Source organism: Phoxinus phoxinus (genome assembly GCF_949152265.1).
Source record: "Phoxinus phoxinus genome assembly, chromosome: 2".
In the NCBI taxonomy this organism is placed as follows: Eukaryota; Metazoa; Chordata; class Actinopteri; order Cypriniformes; family Leuciscidae; genus Phoxinus; species Phoxinus phoxinus.
This window is the reverse complement of record NC_136877.1, coordinates 29,716,135-29,740,893: the sequence shown is the minus strand read 5'-3', so window position 1 is coordinate 29,740,893 and position 24,759 is coordinate 29,716,135. Positions and strand designations below refer to the sequence as shown.

At 37.2% G+C, this 24,759-nt stretch overlaps 1 protein-coding gene across 31 annotated transcripts in view; it reads left to right on the top strand.

The window, feature by feature from the left end:
* The window catches only part of dgkza (diacylglycerol kinase, zeta a), a 104,733-nt gene that overhangs the window by 43,337 nt on the left and 36,637 nt on the right, over positions 1 to 24,759 (top strand). For 7 of the 31 annotated variants that reach the window (XR_013796530.1, XM_079603847.1, XM_079603833.1 and 4 more), the window contains exons 1-15: positions 805 to 925; positions 15,908 to 16,763; positions 18,373 to 18,481; positions 18,599 to 18,694; positions 19,121 to 19,198; positions 19,282 to 19,341; positions 20,073 to 20,129; positions 20,608 to 20,703; positions 22,254 to 22,322; positions 22,408 to 22,479; positions 22,573 to 22,689; positions 23,203 to 23,274; positions 23,407 to 23,502; positions 23,614 to 23,696; positions 24,364 to 24,424. Coding sequence is in view for 30 of the 31 variants with exons in the window: in XM_079603847.1 (XP_079459973.1) it covers positions 15,949 to 16,763; positions 18,373 to 18,481; positions 18,599 to 18,694; positions 19,121 to 19,198; positions 19,282 to 19,341; positions 20,073 to 20,129; positions 20,608 to 20,703; positions 22,254 to 22,322; positions 22,408 to 22,479; positions 22,573 to 22,689; positions 23,203 to 23,274; positions 23,407 to 23,502; positions 23,614 to 23,696; positions 24,364 to 24,424 (1,881 nt within the window). In the remaining variant the exon portion in view is untranslated. Of the gene's footprint in view, positions 1 to 804; positions 926 to 15,907; positions 16,788 to 18,372; positions 18,482 to 18,598; positions 18,695 to 19,120; positions 19,199 to 19,281; positions 19,342 to 20,072; positions 20,130 to 20,607; positions 20,704 to 22,253; positions 22,323 to 22,407; positions 22,480 to 22,572; positions 22,690 to 23,202; positions 23,275 to 23,406; positions 23,503 to 23,613; positions 23,697 to 24,363; positions 24,425 to 24,759 lie in introns of those variants that run through there. The other 24 variants (XM_079603840.1, XM_079603837.1, XM_079603843.1 and 21 more) reach the window with 8 other exon arrangements.

The window sequence follows — 24,759 nt, the reverse complement described above, 5'->3', positions numbered from 1 at the left end:
GTAAAAGCTCTGAGGCACTTTCATAACTTAGTTGTTGGTTTAATCAATCTGTCCAGCATGACACAGCGAATGTGAGTTTGGGACTGGACTATGTTTGCCCAACCAACAGAGGGAGTGTTTGGGAAAACTTTGAGTGTTTGGTCTTTATTTTTACAAATACGTTTGGTGCAGAAATGACACTCTCCACATTTAACTCATTATTAAAAGTTAACTGAATTTTATTGAATTATAATATAGTTTCATATTGCTGTGGGAGTCGGACTCTAAACTAATTATGTTTAAAGTGGATTCACAGCACCTTAAAAGAATAATTCATCAAAATCGAAGTAAGAACTTTTCTTCACCTTCATGTCGTTCCAAATCTGTAGAACTTTCTTCTGTGCAACACAAAAGAAAAATGTCAAAAGTATAGGCGATGGGGACCTATGTTGTTTGGACCCCGGTGCTGCTAGGTTGATCTATTCCATTAAGTCGGAGATACAGCTGCTGTAGATCCTCTTACTATCTTGCAGAACTCATTTATTTACCTAATAATAATTTCTGGGGGTGTTAGTGTACATATTCACATCTGCTGTATGTACATGTCAACATGTGTTCAGACTGAGCAAATGTTTTCAAGTTTTTGGTCGAGTTTGATCTACATATCTGGGTGTTTGTGTCAGAGGAAGTGTGCTTCATCAGTAGAATCATGCTGCTGTCTGTCACCCCCCCCCCCCCCCCCTCTCTCTCTCTCTCTCTCTCTCTCTCACCCGCTTGCATTTTGACCCTCCCACTCTCTTAGGACAAACTGCATGCTCTCTTTCCCCCCCTTCCCCAGTCAACCTTCTTTCTGTTTCCATTCTCTTCCCCCTCTCTCTTGCTTTCTCTAAAAGTTATCCGGTGAGAAAAGGAGAAGACATTTGGATGCTTTACACTCTTCCATCAGGTTGTACATTTCTTTGACTATTCTCTTTTGAGGGCTTGAGGTTTTGTTGATCTCTAGAGTTGAGAGTGCAGTGCTGTGTCCTTCAGACTGTGATTTGTGTTAACGGTGCGTGTCTGGTGATTCTCATGTTGTCTGGCAAATCATCTGCAGTTTAGATACAGTGACTCTAATCTCATTTGCTGTCTGTCTGATTCTATCATCAACTGTTGCTGCTGTATTTGGGTTGTATCACCCTGCGGTTTGTAACTGTACACCTCCAGGTGTTGTAATCTGTATTATATATTTGTTTCAGTTAAACATATTGCAGACTGCTGTTGTTACCAGAAATCTGCCTAGCTGACAGTGAAACTCTAAAAATAGTGCACTAGCACACTTTTGTTTGTGCATGTTAATAAGACACCTTGTTATACCACGTGAAACTAAAGGCTCTTAACAGAGTCAAGCAAATGATTAAACTGCTATGTTTATAGACCACTGACTCTGAGAGAGAGACAGAGACTCTGTAATTTCTACCATAATGACAAAGAGATAACTCAAATATTTATATTTATAAATATTTAGAACTTCTCATTGCAGACTATTCAAGCCTTGAGCATGAGCCACATGAAGCTTAAATTGTCGATATATTATTGTACAAGCAATATGGCACGAGAGGCTCTGAATATAGTCAAAGCTAAAGGCAAGTTAGGAGTTAGCAACTGTGAGTTGTACCTAAAATCCCATTTGGAACTTAAAGTGACAAAAAAACTCTGGAAAGGTAAAATCTGGAAAGTTTTCTTAAAGAAGTCCTTGAGAACTGGATAAATGAATGAACAGTGGCAACATAGGAAGAAATGAGAGAGAGGAACAGAAGCTCAGACAGCGTTAAGAATTTAACACATGATGTGTAAGCAACACTTACAGCACATGCTGTATGCTCGGCTACTCAAAGTACAGGATTAGTGCTTTTCATGTGTTTTAAAAACTCAGAAACTGATTTTATTTGACAGATTACATTTTCTAGACATGTGAATGTTTTTAAAAGCAAAACACTTTTCAAATGTTCAAACTATTAATAAAATGCATCCTGATTTAGAAATTTACCTTAGAAGTTTATTAGGAATGAATCAATTTATCAGATGCTTTCAGTCCAAATTGGGTTATAATTCAGGACAAACAAAACCCTCAGTCACAGGGTTTAACCTTAAGGGTTTTTTTTTAAGAATTTGGCCTGTCAGGCCAGTTGCTTGCCAACATTTTTAATTTCCCAAAATATATATATTTATATGTAAAATAATTAATTTATATATAATTTATTCATATTTTTAATGATAATCATTTTTATTTTATTTTAAATTAACCCAATTATATTTGTGATATAGAATATTTATATAATATTTTTTTAAAGAAAAAATTACTTTGAAATAAAATGCTATAATGTAACTATATAACAGCTAAACACACTTGCACACTTGCAAATTATGGTTAAATGCAGCGTTACATGCATTACTTAAGGGATGTGACCCATAAACAGTCAACATCTGGCTCTGTATGTTCTATGTTGGATATCTTGCTTTTTGTTTTCTTATGTAGAAGTAAATTGAAAATTTATTTAAAATCTGTTTGAATGCATGATTCAATGACTCTCTCATAAAGGCCCTGTCCCAAATGGCACCCTAAACAATCGCGACTCACGAGGAGCCTTCTGAAACCTAAAATGAAAAATGGGAGACCCTACTGTCTCATGGACTTAATGGACATGCACACATGTTAGCCATTGTAAGTGCATATGAAGTGTGCCATTTGGGACAGGGACAAAGACTTCAATTGTTTCATCAGCATTTTTGAACGAATCTCTTGAATGGATGATTCAATGACGAATAATTGAACTTGTCGCTACCTATTGGTGTAACGATGTAATCGATACAATCGTTATTTGAATCACCAAATTCAAATTACTTTCAAAAGGTGATTTGCTCTATTGATTTCTACCGTAGACCTCACTGTTCACCATCACAACGTTTACCCAATGTGATCATTTGAATCATTGTAACACAGAAATAGCGATTACTGTGTGTTTGAAAATACTGTTTATGAAGCTGTTTCATACCTATTCATGACAACTTCTCTCTCTGGGTCAGCGGCAGTAGCGTCAACGCAGATTTCAATGTTCCGGTGAGATTTTGTCAAAGGTCAAAGACACCGGCGAATACGATCGTAGGTGTTTGAATCGAGATTGAGATCTTTTAACGATTAATCGTGCAGTTCTATTATGTAGTGATATGAAGGAGGCAGTGTAATTATTTGAGCTCATTTGAGGCATATATATGAGAATAAAATATTCTACCCCTAATTATTTAGATTCTTAGAGTTGCCATGAAGCCATACAGTACACATCTCAGAATCGTTTGCGGACAGAGACACAAGCTTCTTGAACAAGCTTGTTTTGAGTTTCTGTATCAACAGGCTTGGTCGGCAGAACTGCTGGGGATGTAAGTGTGTCATGACAAATTATGCATAAAAATCTGTCTGAAAGCTGTGTTTGCCAAATTAATAGGTACCTGTGCTAATCACATAAGAGAAAAGCTCAATTAAAACAGGATGTAGGTGTATAGGACATACGTTGAAAATGAAAACAACATTCCTCTTATAATATGCCATCAGTAAGATAATAGAAATTATGGGTAGACTCGTCGAGAAATCTTTGCTCACAAATTCAGTTGTGACCTTCGAGCGCCCTGCAGTGATCGACACCGCCGTGGTGATGGAGAAGAGGTCGCATCTGACTCAACCACTCAGAAACACACTGAATTGAGTGTATCAATGAATGCAGTTTCACTGAAATTCACAAAGGGATTTCAGAAAAGGGTCACAGCAGCCCTTAAGCACACACAAGGGCTTATTTTTATGGCACACACTTCACAAAGCTGAACTGTGTTGTTGAGACAGAGGCAAGGTCAGAGCTTCACATGTATAATGACCTGCAACAACAAGGCAGGACACAGTCATGGTCACCACCAGAAAGCGACTGCTACAGATGAGCATTTGTATGAAGCCACTGACAGCTAAAACCAACAACCAAAAGTAGGCGTTAATCTCATCAGTGTGCCTCTGCTAGCTTGTGTCTCATCTAACTTTTCTTTTACCTCTTAAAAACGTGCGTGTCTGTGTGTAGCTATTCAATTTTACTTTCTAACCTCTCCTTCAACTTCTAAGGCCTGCTGTCATCTCCTTTTCTCTGGTAGATTAGTGCAGTATCACTAACAAGCACAGGTGTGGCATTATCTAATGCATTTTTGTCGAGAAGTGTGACCTTCACTTTACAAACAAAGCAAAATTAGCACAATTAATGTGTTCCACTGTGTGTGTGTGTGTGTGTGACACAGAGGCATGTCATATCCCAAAACTGTCTCTGTGCTCTCATGTAAATATTTACTCAAGCTGAAACGACTCTCTCCCTCCCCTCTCTCTTTTCCTCTTCTCTCTCCCTCTTTCTGTCATGTCTGTGGTGAGCTATGGTAAACTTTAAGGCATGTGATTAGGGCTAAAGGTGTATAAGTGAGGTTTTACAATGAAAAGCAGTACATTTATTTGTACAGTAAATGACCGTTGCAGGTTTTTTTATGTTGCTGAAAATATTTACATCACCAGGTTTTTCCGATTGGTCAAAAAGTGAACTGCAAATACAGTACATTAATAACCATGAGCACAATTCACATTTCACAGTTATTTACACACTGATGCAGGATGTGGAATGACAGGGTGATGAAGACATTTCTAAAATGGAAATGGGGACATTTAGTTTTTAAATTGTGTGTTGAATAAACTTATAAGTCATAATAGTATATTACTATTATATACTATTATTGTAAATAATAATTATGCTATTAATAGCATGCATATACTCAATAATTACTGTGATGGTCGCGGGTCTTACTGGTTTTAATACAGTTACACCAAAATACACCAAAAATCACACAATGAAAACTAGTAAATAGTAATCATTGCAAATAGCAAACAGATCAATACAATATAATAGAGCACTTCACAAAAACACATTACAAAAATGTAACGATAAATAAAACAACTGTATTTAAAAATATTTTTACATTTTCTTATTGCAATAATATATATATATATATTTTAACAATGAATATAGGCTACTGTATAAAGTAATTTAAAAAAAAACTACTTTTTATTGCAACTTTTTAAAATTGCTTTGGTAGCAGGTTATGTTGGTCTGGGTTTTTTTTTTACAGTGTATTTGCGGGGTGTCTTGAATGTGCTGTAAAATGGGGATATTTCCAGGCACAGCTCAGGACACCGAAAAGCAGGACTGCATCTCTATATATTATTTGTCAGTAACCCATAAATCCATAACTAGAGTGTCTGTAGTGAATGTGAGACAACTGACCGCAGACAGTTTTAAGTGCTTCCTCTTTCCCATGGTCTGGGGCACAGCGAGAGGGACAGCACTGTCACAATCACACACACATCACACAAAATCCCTAATGACAAACTAAACCTTCAGCTGCACACAGAGACTTCAGAATCCCGATGGAGTGACACAGATGCGCTCACACATGCAGTCACTTGCAGTGAAGCTTAACTCACAATAGATTACTTAGTTAACTTTTTGAATAGGTATGAACTGATGTTTGTGTCTGAATATCCTGCTACAGGCTTTCTGTGAGCTTTCAAATACTGGTTTATTCAATGTAACACTTATTTTGCTATTATTAAATGGAATTTACTGTAAAAAGCAGAGTGTCACAGAATTTAGCAATTTTTGGATGAATAAATTTAAAGAAGGCATGTACAATAAAAAAATTCACAATATGGACTGTGAATATTAAAGGAACACTCCGACTTTTTGGGACTTTATCCTATTCACCTTATCCCCCAGAGTTAGATAAGTCCATACATACCTTTTTCATCTCCGTGTGTGCTATGAGTCTGTTTGACGCACCCACCACTAGCCTAGCTTAGCACAAAGACTGGATGTAAATGGTTGCAGCTAGCATACTAATCCAAATAAGTGACAAAATAACGCAAACATTTTCCTATTTACATGTTGTGATTTGTATAGTCACAGAGTGTGCAAAAAACAAAGTCACATGAGACACAGACATATTTTAACCGTATAAATACTGGGAACTATATTCTCTGAAGGCGAAGCACTGCTACTTGGGCGGAGTGATAACCGCAGCACCTGAGACGCGCTCTGAACGAACTCTCTGCTCCTCACCACGGCGTGTCTCAGGTGCTGCGGTTATCACTCCTCCCAAGTAGCAGTGCTTCGCCTTCAGAGAATATAGTTCCCAGTATTTATACGGTTAAAATATGTCTGTCTCATTTGACTTTGTTTTTTGTACACTCTGTGACTATACAAATCACAACATGTAAATAGGAAAATGTTTGCGTTATTTTGTCACTTATTTGGATTAGTATGCTAGCTGCAACCATTTACATCCAGTCTTTGTGCTAAGCTAGGCTAGCGGTGGGTGCGTCAAACAGACTCATAGCACACACGGAGATGAAAAAGGTATGTATGGACTTATCTAACTCTGGGGGATAAGTTGAATAGGATAAAGTTCCAAAAAGTCGGAGTGTTCCTTTAAAGCTGAAAAAGACAGCTGTTTACATGTGTATTTTCTGCAGTTTATGAGCACCCCAGTTTCAGCATCTGTTGTCTCTCTGTATGAGGACATGAACACATGAACTTTATCTGCAGAGCTGTTCAGAGAGTTCACTTCACCAGCATTGCACCATTTGATTTGAGGAAAACTATTGTGATATTATGTACACACAAAAACTCAAAGGTCTAGAACCCAGTAAAATAAGTTTGGTCTAACTTGAAGAAATGATGACGGAAATATATGAATGTATATTAATATATACTTTTTAAAATGATAATAATTATAAATCAAAAATAAAACATTTTTGTCCATGTTTTAATTTAATCAATAAACCTGTTAGTATTATAAATTAAAATTTTTGATAGTAAATTTGTGTTTGACAAATGTTTACTATGTTTTTATATTCTATGTACTCCTGGCAGTAAGATTAGATACTATAAAGATCCAGTCATGCAAAGAAAAAAATATAGCGCGAAATCGCCAGAATATTTGGTAATAACGCCCAGCACTAGTTAGTGTTTAAGTGTTGTGATGGGGTTTGTGTGTGTGTGTTGGATGAGACTTGATTGTCCTGGTAAAGATGGCTGACTGCTTATCCAATAACTAGAAAATGTCTTAACTTTACTATTTTAGTGGTGGTGATGCTTTTAAAGCAGACAAATTCAAATATTTAACTGAACAGAGAAAGTTTTAGTGGCTGTTAGTCTGTCAGCACAGTAAACTCTCTTCAAGAAATTGTCTCTCTTAATTCATTCCCTTTTCAAGCATCAGCGCTACCTACAGCCATCAAACTCTACTTGAGTAACAAATTCACTGCCTTCAATAACACATTTCAAGACTATTGCTGTCAGTTTAACCGCTTGCTGTGAGCAGTTTTCCCGTTATAATGCATAATATGTATTGCCATACAGGCTAATCATTTTTTGCACTATGTTTATAGATATTTAGAATATTTATTTGTTAGATATTTGTTGAACATCTATAAATTGAAGTCCTGCATTTGCTTTTTTATCTTTTGGTCTAAGATAGTAAGCCACACTTTCAGGAAAAAAAGGTACTTTCAAAATATGCAGCCTTTTGTGGTAAATAAGGTACAAATGTGTACATTTTGAAAGAGTACTGCCCCCGTTACAGCTTTTGTACCCTCTTTTCTGAGTGCATGAGCAATTTTGAGACAATGTGTCAAGTTACATACAGTTAAATTTTGAGACCCCTGCATTCTGATCTATTTTGTTGCACACTGTCCAGATTTTGATGGACCATATACAGGGTTTACTTAAGACCAATAGTCAACTACAGCTCAACGGCTAGTTGATTTTGAAGATCTGTAGTTTTGTACACCCCTAATAACTGTAAAACCCACCTGTGCTAGAGGTAATCGAATTTACTCAGACATCTGTGCAGTCTCTTCTGTACAATCCAACCCTCTCCATTGACTTTGTATTGCCTGAAGCTGCCTCCTTGTCATTTCTGACTTATAACAAAAAACAAAACTATGTCTAAAAGCTGCTTTGTGCTTTTTATAAGCTCCATTTGACTTCATGCAAAGTCAATGGAGACGGTTGGATTGTTTTACAATCACAGGGAACAAACATACAGGGATAACCTGGCTCCTCTCGAGACTCCCCTGCTAGTTCACTGTTAGTAATAACGCCGGCACGATGACGTGATTGGTTACAAGGTAGTTTGTGATGTCACAGACATGGCAATTTTTTTTCACTGCAGTTTTAAGGAGAAAATACTCAGCAATGGTGGTGACTTATGAATTTGTCATAGATAAACAACTTAAAACCTTTCACCACAGGGGGACTTTAAAGTAGCACTTATTCTAGTGAAGCACTTCCATAAATATTTTTTATAAATTGGATGTCTCTATAAATTGAGATGGCTGACAACACAAGGCAAAAGATTTATTCCAGACCTGTGTCGAGTTTGCTTTTAACAGTGTGTTATTCACAGAGAACAAACTCCTCATGCAAACAAGAGGTGGTCTTTGCGTCACTCACAACAAGGCTCGCTCTTTACAGCAGATGAACAACACGGCCCTGTTAAAGCCAGCATATGCAAATCATCTTCGAGTCTAGCACCACTCCATAGCACTGATCAACTTGTGCGTGTTGTTCATGTTATACATTTACTTGTCTGATACTCTTAGCTGTTTACTCTTTTCAACTATTTTGATGGTACTGTCTTCATGCACACGTCTTTCACCTCAGTGTCAACACTCGAGACAGCCGACAGCTTTTCTAATATCGCTGAGCATAATGAAGGAAAGATCATCGCTGTCAAATATCAAGTTTTCACATGCAAAGCCCTGCGTGACACGAGAGCGTGGTAGAATGAAAAAGTCACTGTTTGTGCTGCAGTTACCAACATGCCCTAACATAATACTTCTCGCGTGCATAGTCTCTTACTGTCGTTCGTTTTTTTCCTACTGTCTGAACTCATTTAGTTCATGAATTTTGAGTCCGTCAGCATTATTGTTGAATTTGCTAATCAAGCTTAAATGTCAGAATTTAATACAAGTGTCGGGAGTTAAACAATTTCTACTTGCTGAAGTTTATTTTTGCCTTTTGTCACTAATATAAATTCATGCTCATTTCCCCATTTTTACATTTAGATTAGCTTTGGCATCAGCTAATGATCATTTTTTGAAAATAATTTAACAGTTAAATGTAATCATCAAATCTCCGGATAAATCACATTTTTCACAATGTGCATTATAATGTTGAGATGCCTAAATTCACACGTAGCATCTAAAGATTTATTTTTAGTTTTGTAGTGTTTTTTTATTTTGTTTTAATTAATTTAGCCTAGATAAAATAGTATAACATTTTATCAGTTATTAGCTACAACCCAAAATAATGATCAAGTTCTCATCAGTTTCACTCAGAATTTTAATATCAGTGCATCTACCAGGGTTTAAAAAGGGGTAAAAACAAGTTTTTTGCCTTTACTTGATACCAGAGCTTGAATTGAACTTTATACTAAGAGCTTGTGACTAAACCTCGTAACTCCAGTGGATCCTTAAACTTTCGGCAAGACCTAATACAGCAGCTCTACCCGCCTCAATCGTGAATGAAGTCCTGCACGCATTTTGGAGACTGTCTCTGCTTGTTTGCTGTGCAGGGTATTGTTTTCTTTATTCAAAAACACTGTGTGTGTAATGGCTAAGGTTTATATACAGTATTTGAGATGTATAGTCTCATAGTCTGGTATTTACCATCTGGTCAAATCCAATACAGCCTGTGTGTCTTTTTATAACACAAGCTTTTTGCTAAATATATTAAATGACAGTAAAAACAGAGCGCCCACAAAGCTACAATAACTTTTGTTACCTGTAAGTTGATAACTTGATGCAATGCTCTTACTGCCTCAGATGCAACAGTTCTAATGATCTAAACCTTGTAACTCCATTTGAGCTTGATTTTGGAATTTTTTAGATAATACTGTATAACGACACACGCAAGTGACTGACCATACATACAGCCACAATACTTATTTTGTCAACATGGTGTTTAATCATTTAAAAAGAAAATGTTATTTAATTTCCTGAATAGTAGTGGTACTTGCAATTTTTCACTGGTTTCAAAACACCACTCTGGATATAACCTGCTAATATGGTAACAGATCCTCGGATAAATTCCTGTGATCCATATTTTGTATACTGGCTTTTGTTGAACATTTTTTTTCTACGTTTCTTTAATAAAATATCCTATGATTTATAGATTAAGACTAACCTGTTAAACATTTTGTTGTACCACAACTGAGTAGAGTTAGTGTTTGTTTTGTCATTTGTGCATGTGTAAAGTTTTGCAGAGGAAATGTTAAATGTATAGTTTCTATATTTAAAGTATATCTGCAGCAACCTTAACCTTAACCTTTAACTCTGAGACCACAGTGCAGTCTACACAACACTAACCACCCACACACCTTCTTCTCTGCTGCTTTCTTGCTCTCACATAGGGCTTTAATCTGGTCATGGTATAAGCATTAGCTCTACTGGAACACACACACACACACACACACACACACACACACGAGTGTAATCTGTGAGATGTGCAGCAATGTAGTGTCTCATTTATGATGTTCACTGTGCACAATGTGAGCCTTAGCTTGTATGTCTACATGATGACAATGATGGCATGCATTTCATTTGTTTTATAAGGGAAATAATTAAGATAACTTTTGGAATATAACACAAAATAATATTTGAAATCTATGATGATGAGTCAATAGTGATGACCAATGCTTTGTATATTTTGGCTGACAAACACTTTCCGATGATTTTTTTTTTCTTTTTGCAGTTTTGCAAATTAGATGCATTTTGGGTGAACTGGTTACTGGAAGCATCAAATATTTAAACATTTGAATTTTGCAAGAATGCAATGTCCCCTATTTTGATGTTCACTACTGTACATGTTTTGTTCACACAAAAGGTGTCAGCACAAAAAATCTGTATAAAGAGACATTTACGTACTGAGAAGCATTTGGACAAAACCTGTTTGTGGTCTAATGATGTTTTAGTATTTCACAAATAATGAGAATAAAATTGAAATCAAGATATGGTTTATTGCTATTATCAAAGTGCACAAAATTGCTATTTAATTAAATATTCTGACAACTGTACATTTGTATATAACATATATTGTATATATACAATTCTTTCTTAAACTGTACACTTATATATATCATATAATTCATAAATATGTACTGTATATTATTTTTTAATAATATTATTATTTTGTTATTCCAATTTATTGCCTAATTCCTATGTATGTTTGCACTATATCTGTCTCTATATCTATCTTTCTTCTGCACTGGAAGCTCCTGTCACTAAGACAAATTCCTTGTGTGTTTGTAAACATTCTTGTCAAGCTGTTTCTGATTTTTCTGATTCTGATGTGCATGTTTCATGCAGCACTGCTCTGTGTTCTTTTACATACATGCAGCTCATGATACAGTGTTTTCAGATGCTCAGTTTATAGTAAATGCTGCTCCACACTAACACCGGGCGGACATGTGTTATCATTTTGGTGAACATATTAACAAATTAACGCATTTACACAGGGACTTCGACTTTCACAGGAGCGCATTCATTTTGTGTGTGTGTGTGGGGGAATTTACCTTAGTCTGTGTGGATCTCAACAGGGTTCGGCAAGTTCGGCAGTGCTGACAACAAATGTATGTGCCTGTGTATGTTTCAGTCTTTTGCAAGTTCTGTCTGTACACACACTTGTACACTAACTCTTTCTATTGGCATTAATGTGTGGTATCTTAATATGTTTGCCTGGATGTTTTAGCTGAGAGGATTTCACATGAGATTAAATATTTAAATATTTAGGTGTCAGAGTTCAAATCAATTACCGTATATAAAATCGGTATACAGCCTTTTTCCTGTTTTCGCTATTTATTAGTAATTTTTAGTAATTATTAGCAAATTTTTAGTAGAGAGGCAAAAAATTTAAAAATCAGTGCACTGATTTTGCAATTACGTGCAATTACTAAAAATGACTAGTAAAAGGTAAAATCCTAACATCAGCATTGAGGAATCTAATAGGTCTGTATAAGTTAAATAAAGTCGGGTCATTCTCATCTTTAAGCAATATAGAGTTATAGATGAATGCTCTTTAATTTAATGAGTCAAGTTTCCAGTTACAAGTCGGTCTAACAATCTCACCTAACATGAGTCATCCAAACCTAATTGCTAGTCTCCCTCACCCCCTCTTTCTCTGCTGACTTCAGCCCACAGACCTCTGAGCGCTATAACAGAGCTGAGTGTGTGTTGTTTCATGTCTTATTCCTTTTTGTAGGTAGGCCAAGGGGGCGGCCCTTTTGAGCAGACATGCACACTTTCTCTCTGTGCCTCCATCTCTCTGTTTCGCAGTGGATATAGAATTGCAGTATGACAGAAGATGAAATTATACAAGACCAGCAATACATGTTTGGGATATTTGGGACAGACAGACTAGTAGTTTGCATAAACATAAACCATCATAATGAAATATGACAGTGTTTTCTTAGAAGAAATAAAGGTGGATGCATGTGGATATAAAAATGGAATGGAATATTAGTGTGGATGTGCTCATACATTAGTTTATCTGCTTCAAGATCCAAGTTAAATGTTAAAAATGTCATTATCATTCACAGAGATTCAAATATGTATCTAAAAATGACAGTGGGAAGTGTAAGTAAAATCTTATGCAGATTCTTGCCACATCCTGACACACATGTTTTTCACATTGACCTAAAGACCAATGGACACAGTAACTTAGATCTGTACTAACGCTTGTTTGCAAATTTTACTTTTACAGCCCTTCCTCTTTGCGAAGTCTCTTTTGTGGAAATATCTTCAAATGTGCATGTTATTGGTTTGGATTTAATAATAAACAGTCACCGTATAAGTGGACTATTGCAGTGGGGCACAATTTGAAATCAGTGGATCAACAGTGGAGTCTGCAGTTCGGTCAGCACCCCTACTTACAGTAAAGACCACAACCACACAAAGCCAAGTACCGATAGAACATTTCTTGACCTTCGGTCAGCTTTTGTATTATTACCGTAATTTCCTCTGAGCACAGTTCACACAGTGGCATATTCTAAAATTGTCACTTCTTTTAACCTTAGCAATGAGAACCAAAGAGTGACACTGAAGACATAGACACATTTTACTGGCACTGTCATCCTTGCAACTAAAATGTTTTTTTTTTTTTTTTTTTTTTTTTTTTTTTAAGAAATAATTTATAGTAAACGTAAAGGGGTACTTCACTGCTGGCAAATGGGCTATCAATAAAACTTGGATGCCTGCAGTAAAATGGTAAATGGACTGCATTTATATAGCGCTTTCACAGACCCAATGGCCACCAAAGCGCTTTACATTTTTGCCTCACAATCTCCCATTCATACACCGACGGCGAAAGTAGAGAGGCAATTTTTTTTAGAAATCGTATCACTACGTACCTGACTAGTGAAAACAGAAAAAAGGCTGTTATCTTCCCTTTTGCTAGATAAGGAGGATAACTTCAACACCCATAATGCAATGCAATGTTATCATTCAAGGCAGCTCCCACTACTCTGCTAGGGATACGCTTGACCAGAGTCAAGTACTGCCTTGCTTTAGTAGGAAATGCTTCTTAGAAAACTTTAATTATAATGGTGTCAACTTGTATTGTTCCCAGGTGCACAAATTCAAAGAGGAAAGCAGGAGTGAGTTATTTTCAGTTTCCAGTGAAGGAACTAGCACATAGGCAGTAGCTTAAGGCTGCAAAGGATCGGAAAATTTGAAAAACCTCTGTGTCTGTTGTCAACATTTCAAACTGGATGACTTGACTTCAAACACAGTGTTTTAGGCCAAACAGAGAAATAAACTGGTTCATCAGTTCCACATAACATCGCTAAGCAAAACACTGTTGCCAGTGTTTAATTTTTACCATAATGCTGTTTAAAGAGTAGACAATGTTACAATATCCAGTTATAATCCTTATAATAACTGTCCTGTTAATAACCCTCTGTCAATCCAACTGTCCATGGGCTGGGATCCAAAAATGCGGAATTATAATCTGTATTTTTTTACGAAAGCCCTAGAGCTGTCGAAATTCCACCAGATTATGCAAAACTAATAAAAGCGAATTTATTGGTCCAGGTAACATGGAGAACGAGTAAACATTGCTCATTTAAGTATACTAATGATGACATTGTAATAATACAAAGCGTGTAGAAAATCGTCAAAGTTACACTTTAAATCACAAAAAAATTTACAGACTTTCTGAATACAACTTTTTAGGTGGCTGCTCTGATCATTTGGGATGACCATAAGAGTCACAGGCTTGGCTGTGTTATCATGCAAAAGACAATATTATATAATAGACAATGTTTTTTAGTCTACTTTTTTAGAAAAGTCTTTATCCATATCATAATGTTATAAAAGACACATTAGCACTAGTGTCATCCACCAGGAAAACACAAGGCTGTCACTTTAAATTCTTGCTTAAATTGATATTCGTGGACTTCTGTTTATGGAAAATGCATATTTACAGTATACATTTTTCTTCTCTTATCATTTATTTGCATTGCAGAATAATGTGTCAGTCATGTTGTGTATTTTGACAAACAGTTACTCACTGGTGACCTTTAACAGTGTGGGAATATGATAAGGCCTGTGAGCTCAAACTGTGGTGCTCGAGTTACACACAACCTTTTTTTAAAGGCTGCAGAAATTAATCCACACACTTCCGATGTTGTTTAGACTCAATGTCACTTAATTTGTCTGTGTATTCAATTATAATAATACATTTTGTTTGTTAGATTCCTGTTTTTGTTTTTAAATATAGAGATACTGTACACAGTACACGGTTTACTCTAAGAAACATCTAATTCTCTTTCTCTAATATATCTCTTTCCTATGTGGTTCATTGAATAGTCATGTGTTCATATGATCATGCGTTTAAAAAAGTTTGTGTTTTGCTCAAGTCAATTGTTGACAAGTCAAATAATTATACTGTACACTGTTGCAATTAGATGGAGGTCTTTACTATACGTTCTTTCTCATCTTCTCATTATTGTTCTCCTACTGAATTTCTCTGTGGCTGTAAGCTTTAAGTGACATACTTTTGCAGTCTTTGTGTCTTTTATTTTGAGTAGTGAGTTTTCTGAGTAGTGATGCAGAATTCAGGCACGGGTGTTAGTAGGCTATGGGTTAGAGTGGTTAATCGAGGTTTAAATAGAGACTTCCTACAGAGATGTACTTCGCAACATTGCCATTCTGTCATTGTTTTCTTACTCTCATGTCATTCCAAATCTGTATTCCTTTCTTCTTTTTTGTCCATGCAATTAAAGTCGGTGTGGTCCAATGATGTTTTGGAATTTTGTGAATGTTCAGTTTTTGGGTGAACTATCCCATTAAGGGCACTGTTTTGAAGGCACTCTGTGGGGTCAGAGAGTGGAGATGACTTCTATAAATATCGCCATTAGATACACAGCGCCGTCAGGTATATCATGACCACATTATACTCCTGAATCAATTGTGATCATGTGTCGGTTACATAGAATTGCTGATTAAAAGAGGTTTAATTTTCTTGGTTGCAATTCTGAGACTTGAATGCAAAAGATTATGGCAGATGGTTTTCTTCGGTTTTGTCTGAGCTGCTAAATAAGTCACGCAGGGGAGGAGAATAGAGTTGATTGCTATTGAATAGAGCTGATTGGAGTGATTAGTGGCGGTCTGACATCCCATCCTTGTTATTTCACCTAAAATAAAGGTCAAAGGAACAGCACTGCATTCGTGGGGACAGTAAAACCACATTTGTTCATGTATGTTGTAGTCCGTGTATTGTGTGTGCTGACCGACTCACTCTTGCGCCCACAGCGTCCTCTGGAAAAGACAACAATCGTGGCGTATAGCTTCCAATGGAAACATTGTTCGGCCTACGTTTCAGGCGGAAAGCCTGTGAGCCAAACGTGCGCAGGCGCTCCAGTGTGTCACTCCCAGCGAGTAAAGCACGCCGGCGCTCCAGCGTGGGCCTGCCCTCAGCTGGCCTGGCTCATAGACGCAGGTCTAGCGTTCAGCTTCAAACCAGCAACGTGCAGGAAGGTGTCGGAAGAGGACACTTCACTAGGAGGAGGTCGAGTGGTGCGACGGCCTGCCTGACCCCGCGGTTCGCTATCCGACGAAGACAGGCTGCCAAACACCGCAACATTCACGCCCAGCTCCTGGGACCGTCACTGCTCCTGGCTAGTGTGGTGCAGATGAGCGAAGACCATGAAAGGGAGGATAAGAGTGTAGAAGAATACTCCTCTTTCTCTGATAGCGAATGTAGTCAAGAAGAGCACGAGCAAGCAGGGATGGACTTGGAGACGGAGTCTGATAAGCGTCTGACATGGTTGGCTCAAGGTTTGTTGGCGGGAGAAAGCATTCAGCCCCGCCCCCTCATCCGTGCACCACGTTGCCTGCGGCGAAACTCCTCACACCTACTCCCTGCTGAGTCCGTTTTTCGAAGTCCAGCCTCTTCTGGGCTATATGGCCGTTATCGAAGGACCAGTCAGGCACACATGCTGTCCGATGTGGGTGGATTGTGGGCAGGGAGGCGAAATTCTCTTGCAGCTCGAGGATCAGTTGCACTGTACAGGACCAGCTCCCCTTGCTGGCCAGATCTCAGTCTTTCACACACACTGCAGGGAACTTACTACAACCCACAGATTGACACATGGAGCGGGTTCCTCTCGTATGTAGAGCCCTAACTACAGCTGTATGTCTTATGTTTGTGTGTTTGTCTTTTTTTTGCTCAAATATCACTTAAATGGTCACTTAAATATTTCTAATTAGACTAATTTTAAAGGGCACCTATTATGACATTTAAAATGTTCCTAATGTTGTTTTGGGAGTCCCCAACAACAGTTTTACATGCATGCAATGACAAAAAACACTTTTGTTGTCGTATAATATGCATTTATTTTTACCTGATTTGCTCACCGACTCCCAAATGATTCGTTCAACGACTTATTTTTCAAACCCCTCCTTTGCGCGACGCTAATCTGCGTTGATTGGTCAGATGACCCAGCAGTGTTTACATAGATACTACTTATGGTTTAACACGGAGTACAATGATGCTTTAATCAATTAAATTGTGTTATAATAATGATTATAGTCCACTGCTTTGTAGTTTGTAGTAAAAAACTACGAGGTATTACTCTATTCTTTAAGACAACTCCGAAAACAACGACAAACACTTCACATATCTCAATACAATTGTCTTTGAAGACCTAGAAGCTAAACGGTGCTTACACAACAAACAAAATAATTATTAAGCATGCTACATAAAACATAAAAGCAACAATTATTAATAACACTTACAGGTTGTGATACGGAGGAGGAAGCTGATGCAAATACACTTGGAACTGAACCTTCCTTCAATATCAGCCGGCTCGCGAATCCAAGTTTGATTGCATTTAAGTTGGTAAAGCAATCGTCTTCAAAATGGCGCGAACAAAGCACAAGGCTCGGACTATACTTCTGTGGTATCGTTGTATATATGAATTGTAGCCACTTAGTCTTCAAATGCTCCTCCTTGGGCAGATGAAAAAAGTTGGCTTTTGAGTCGCACTTCAGAACACAGCGTCTCGTCGCCATGATGTTTTCCCTGCTGAGCGCAATAAGTGGGCGTATCGTATTCAAATAACTTGACAAGTTGACGTCATCTAGTTGTTTTCGTTGACTTTTTTTTTTTTTTTTTTTCATATTATGTGTATTTGTGTTTGTAAGTTTGTGTGCTCCTATGCTGTGAAACTAATTGCCCCACTGGGGGACAAATAAAGGTATTGAACTTGAACTAGTCAGAGAAAAAGCTTCGGTCTTCTAACGATTTATAAAAATGACTGAGTCGACTCTTACTTTTGAAAGACAATAACTTTATATACGGTGCACTTTCATATTTCAAACTTTGCAGGATGTTTTTGTTCACTTAGATCTATGTTACACACTACATGAAAGGTAAATTTCAAAATTCCACAATAGGTGCCCTTTAATTCTGATGTAAACCAGCTTTAAAATGACAATAGTATCATTATTTCAGTTCCTGATTCAGTTTAGTTCAATAACAGTGTTGATGTTGGATAATTCATTAATTATGAAACAAATTAGAAACAGCTTTACAGAAGACAATGTCATCATCCAGCTGAATTCAGTACAAGTTATTTCAAGGTTTTGTTTGTTCCAGGCACATTTACTGTCCTTTTTTGTGTATGTGTACATCCGGGCTATACATCGAGTTTCTGTATATCATTATTACCTGAAGTTGATGTCTTATGGGACCTGTCCATTTTGTTTGTTTGTAGGAAGGCCATTGCCAAGTCCGGTCTGCAGCACCTCTCATGCCAGCCCAGTGCTGCAGTGTTGGCCAGGGGGGAAACGGACAGAGAAATCCGCAGCACAGTGGACTGGAGTGTGAGTTACACAAACCCAAATAATCTAGACTTCAGATCTCCATTCATTGTACTGTAGATAGCGCTATAGTTTCTTTCTTCAGTTTCACATTTAATTTGATGCTGTGTGTTTGAGCAGGAATCAGCTCTGTACGGAGAGCACATCTGGTTCGAGACAAATGTATCTGGGGACTTCTGTTACGTCGGAGAACAGCACTGTTACGCCAAATCACTGGTGAGTGGGTGTCCTATATATAAAGAAATACCAAAAAAAGCCCCTCCTTATGCAAGAATGAGTAAACGGAAGAGTAAATAGAGATAAGGTATTCCAGATGAGAGAGAATAAAGGATGAAATAAGATACGGAAAGAAGGTGAGCGAGAGAATAGAAATTGATGGATGGTAAAAAGGTAAAAGAGAATTTATAATTCGCACCGTTTCTCTTTTCCTCTTACATTTTTATCTCTTAGTATAATGCTGCTCCCTGGTGGCTTTCTCACAGAATGCATTGCATTGGATTTGGTCCTTTAACTTTGGAATTATGTGCATCAAACTAGTTTGATTTAATTGTTTTGGCCATTAAACTTACATCAAGTGGAGATCACCTGTGACCCCAGTTTCAGTCTGAATCTAATGATGTCTCTCTTTCCTGTTTTTCACAGCAAAAGTCTGTTGCTCGGAAAAAATGTGCTGCTTGCAAGATCGTAGTTCACTCCATCTGCATTGAACAGTTGGAGAAGGTGAGTGCCGGTTCTAATGGCAACACAAAGGTAGAGACATGATATGACACTGCATCACAGACCATACGTGTTCCTCCCTTCAGTTATTGGATTGGAATGGTCCGCCTCAGGGGGAGGTGCCTCTCAAAGAGCCGTCATTCAGAGTGAGAAACCCGTCTGGCTTGTTCTCAGACTCAACTGGGGCTAATGGATCACTCACACATCTGATCTTAGTAAAAACTGGTGACTGTCTGGCCTGATAAACCTAGAACACCCAAATAACAATGTCCTGTTAGCATCCGGAGCCACTTAAGCTCTCAGTCCATCTAGACTGTGAAGGGGCCATCCTTTGTCTCTTTTCGATAACCTTATTGGTTTGAAGTTAAGACAAAAGCTGGTTCTAATCGTATTAGGTTTTCTTGCCAGACATATTCTTTTTCTCACTAGTATACCTTAATCACTTTCATTTTGATTGGGCAAGTCAATGTCAGGTTGTTGGGTGGAGTTTTATTTTATCCATGAGGCACAGATTCTGTGTGTTCTCAGTTCTGATTCTGGCTGGTGCCTTCAACAGTTTATATCTGGTATGTGGGGCTGATTGTGGTGAAATGATGTTTGATTAGGGGATGATTTTAATCATACTTCTCACTAATCAGGCTAACAAACTCAGAGAAGATGGTAAGGCAAGTGATGCTTTTGCTTTTTGTTCTGTTCTCATATAATTTTTATTTTACTTTTATTAATTTCATATAGAAATGTTCTTCAAATCTGAGCATGTTTTCTGTAGAATAAAACAGTTTTGTAGTTTTGATAAGTTACTGGACTGTTGAGGTTTCATTTAGGGTAATTACTTAATAGTATTGTAGAAAACTTGATTTTTTTATTTGTCTTTCAGATAAACTTCAGATGTAAACCATCTTTCAGGGAGTCAGGATCGCGGAATGTCCGAGAAGTGAGTTTCTTCTTTTCCTCCTCCTTTCTTTATTTTCTTAATATCTCTCCCATTCTGCCTGTTTTCCAATTCTGTCAAACTTATTGTCGTAAAACCTTCATAGATTGATATAAACAGCCAACAGCGGTGTGCTGAGAGTCAGTTTTCTTTGTCATTGTATTTTTATTAATTATGTATTACACTTTAAGTTAAATAGCTCCTTTTTTTTCCCTATAAACTTAAATCTAGCGCTATGCAGCTGTCTAAATGACCCCAGACTGTTTTACACACACTACAATGACTGACTGATGCGGTTTGCTGTTTACATCTTTAAATCTTGATTTTACCCATTTTACCCTCTTTTCCTTTTACACGTTCCCTATGTCCCGCTCACTGCTGTAATCCATCCCTCGTCACCTCACCCCTATCTCGCCATTGCACTTCTGCTCCTCTGTGTGCCCTTTCTCTTCCTGTCTCTCATCTTGGCTTGGTGGGTTAGCGCACCTGGCGACGCAGAGCTTTCAGAGGTCTCCGTGCTTTGGAACAAATGACAGTTGCTGCAGCTAAATATAGTGCACACACCTCTATCACACAGGTATCAAACACACTCTCACCCAACTATGATGACACCTTTACTTGGCTATCTAAATGAGGGATTGTACATTTCTGTTGTTTTAAATAAAGCTAATTACAATTTATACAAACTAGCCTTAACCCTATGCGGTTATAATTGTTTCATGTCTAAATAAATAGATATTGATCCTGAAATAAATTTAAAGAAGTTTACAAAATTAAACAAATTCACAAATAAATAGTGTGATCAACATATGTTAGGAGTTTCACAAAAAAATGTATTAAAGGGTTAGTTCGTAAATTTTCAACAAAATGTATATTGTTACAAGGTCAGTAGTATATGTAAATGAACAATGTGTAATACCTGCACAGAGATATCTTAATTTCTTTATCAGCAAAATTTGTCAGTTTTTGACGGCTCCAGGGCTTTTGGGAAAACTACCAAAAGCCTTTCTGCTTAATTTTATTGATAGCCCATAATGGAAGTGTTGAGTTATCTTTATATTCACAAATAATTCTGTTTTATTTGTCGATATCAGATTAGCTTGAGTGGACGGTGGGTCCATCTATTTGTGATTTTTGTGCTCAACAATGCTAGAAATGTTTCAGAATCAACAAATTCATGTGCCGATCCACACATGCACATTAAGCAATCCATAAATGAATGCTAGACAGAGTTGTGTTTGTAACATAAACATTTTTGTTTTTTTTCAAAACTCTTTTTATTTATGTTTTTGATTTCTTTGTGTTTGTGTGAATTTCTCTTAATTTTGTGGATTTTAATCTATTTATTTGGAAATATGAAACAATTCTAACCCTATATAACCCAAATCCCAATCCTTAACACTGAAAGATAACTTACAACTGCATTTACACAATTTAAAAAATAATCTAAATCATTTTAGTATTGTGTATGTCTGGGGGAGGGCGGGATGGTTTGTCCCCCAAGTATTTAATTATACATTTGCCCACATTCGTATAGGCATCGCATCATAGCATTCAAATATGAGTTTTTAGATACATCTCCAGATGTCTTCTATTTCCATGATTTCTGTTCTGCTGTCTCTTCCTGTTCACATGTCACACCAAATCCCTAACTTCAGATTTGATCTTGATCTTTGCCCCGCAGCATAACCTCACCACATTAAACTGGTTTAAAGGGATAGTTCACTTTAAAATTAAAATTCTGTCATCATTTACTCACCCTCAAGTTGTTTCAAACCTGTATTAATTTATTTCTTCTGCTGAACACAAAGAAAGATATTTTGAAGAATGTCAGTAACCAAACAGTAGTCTGTACCCATTGACTTCCATACTATTTTTTTTTCCTACTATGGAAGTCAATGGGTACAGACTACTGCTTGGTTACTGACATTCTTCAAAATATCTTTCTTTGTGTTCAGCAGAAGAAATAAATTAATACAGGTTTGAAACAACTTGAGGGTGAGTAAATGATGACAGAATTTTAATTTTAAAGTGAACTATCCCTTTAATGTAACATTTTTAACACAGATTGTCATAATCTATGGATGAGACAGCAATTTGAGATCTTGTGTCTTGCTTTTATCACAGCCTGCAATAGTGCGACACCACTGGGTCCATCGGAGAAGACAAGAGGGCAAATGCAAACAGTGTGGAAAGGTGGGTAGAAAGAATCATGATAAAAGTGTTTGTGACATGTTTGGGAAATGACATGCATCTCATTGAGTCTGATCTCCACCTACAGGGATTTCAGCAGAAATTTGCCTTTCACAGTAAAGAGATTGTAGCCATTAGCTGCTCCTGGTGCAAACAAGCAGTAAGTCTCTCAGGCTGAATGCATTGGTGTGTTTTAGTATTGCAGAGTATGTCAATGCGTGTAACTTTCCTCTCTTTCTCTGTCTGTCTGCAGTATCATAATAAGGTGACATGCTTTATGCTGCAGCAGATAGAGGAACCGTGTTCATTAGGAGCACACGCCGCCGTTATAGTACCTCCTACCTGGATCATACGGGTTCGCCGACCTCAGGTATACACTACACTCTGTTACTTCTCTATTACGGTTGTTGCATGGCCAACTGAATGGGAGAACCCAACAAACTAAATTAGATAAATTAATTTAGTGTCTCTGTAAGCAGTGTTATCAGCATCTCTATGGCTCAATTTCATGTAAAGCAATAGATGTAAACCCCTACATTCCACCTTGTGCAAACCCTAAGGAATTCTGTACATTTTCAAAACGTAGCATTGTATTACTTACTTGCTCAAAAGCATTGTTTGAGCATTGTTTTGCTAAAGAAATGTTGTTGTCTTCCCTGGATTGTTTAAAAACTCCAGCATACACAATGTACATAGATACGGCATCAAATGGCTGTTCAGAACTAAATTAGAATAAAACATTCTCTGTTTGGTATGCGGTTTAAATACTCAGCATTTTTATACTGAAATCTCCACTGTTAGTTTTCCAGTGCTTTTTTAATGAATGTGTTGAACTTGTGGAGTGCTTTTTTATTAATGTTATTGTGCTGTTTTTCAATCGTAGTCCTCACTAAAGTCAAGCAAAAAGAAGAAACGAGCGTCTTTCAAACGCAAATCCAGCAAGAAAGGAGCAGAGGTATTAGAACAAACAAGTATTCATTTTTGTTTGCCAGAGGATAATACAATTAAAGAAGCATTTTTGGACTCTCTCCCTCTCTCTCTCTTTTATTTTTTCTTTCTCTCTCTCTCTTTATTTCTTGGTTTCCAGGAGGCTCGATGGAAGCCCTTCATAGTGAGACCTATTCCCTCTCAACTCATGAAGCCACTGCTAGTGTTTGTAAACCCGAAGAGTGGAGGAAACCAGGTGTTATATTTACCTTCTAAATCAATAATAATGATGATGATTTAATAGTATTACATTAACAAAAATTAAATAAACCATACAAATATTCCCTTCTGCTCTCTCTCTTTTTAGGGAGCTAAAATCATCCAGTCGTTTCTCTGGTATCTGAACCCTCGGCAGGTCTTTGATCTCAGTCAGGGGGGTCCTCAGGAAGGGTCAGTACCTGCATGTGGAATGATTCACAACATCGTCCCAAACATTTTTCTCAGTGTACAACACACAGCTGTAATCAAAATTATTCAACCCCCATTGTAAATCAGGTTTATTAGCAAAATGTACAAACTTTCAGCTGTTTGCAATAAATCAATCAAGCAAAAGTCATTTGAAATAGCTTAACACAACAAATGTTTCTAGTGGTTTCCCCAAATTCAACTGAAAATGCAACTTTTAATGACTTCTGCAGTCTCAATATTATTCAAGCATCTTTAGTACTTAGTAGAACACACCTTTTTTTGTACCTTTGTTTGATTTGTTCATTGCAAACAGCTAAAAATCTGTACATTTTGCCAATAAACCTGATTTACAATGGGGGCATAATTTCGATTACAACTGTATTATTTAACTTGTAATTTCGATTACAACGGTATTATTTAAGATACAAAATACAAGTACTATTCAATATTTTAAGTTGTTTGTGGTTCTCTGATGTCAGTTAATGGTCACTTGTAATGGTTACAGTACATGTTTTTGTTTTTAAAAGGTTTTATTTGCGGTAAACGGCTGCACGATTTGGTCAAAGATGTATATTGTGATTATTTTGTTATACATTTCATCATACATTGATATTTTCTACATGGATGTTCATTGGTGTTTTGTTTTTAGCTTGGAGATGTATCGCAAAGTTCACAACTTGAGAATTTTGGCCTGTGGTGGGGATGGCACGGTGAGTGAATATGTGTGTGTGTGTGTGTGTGTGTCTGTATGTGGCAATAATCTGCAAACACAGTCTGTGATCCCCTTATGTAGATGGTTGGTGAATGGTTTATATAGGATTATGAGCCCCTCCAACAGGGGATGGCACTGCAGTCTTATCTTCCAAACTATGAGCCGAGGAAGAGATGATTCTCCTGAGTCATAATACTGTGACACTATTCAGATGAGTCATGTGTTTGAGAGGAGTTTTCTGACATGTAATGCTGATGTGTGTGTCCTGGTTTACCCCATGCTGTCACATCTCTGTAATCCGTTTGTGTGAGTAATTAAGAGTGTTAAAGTGGG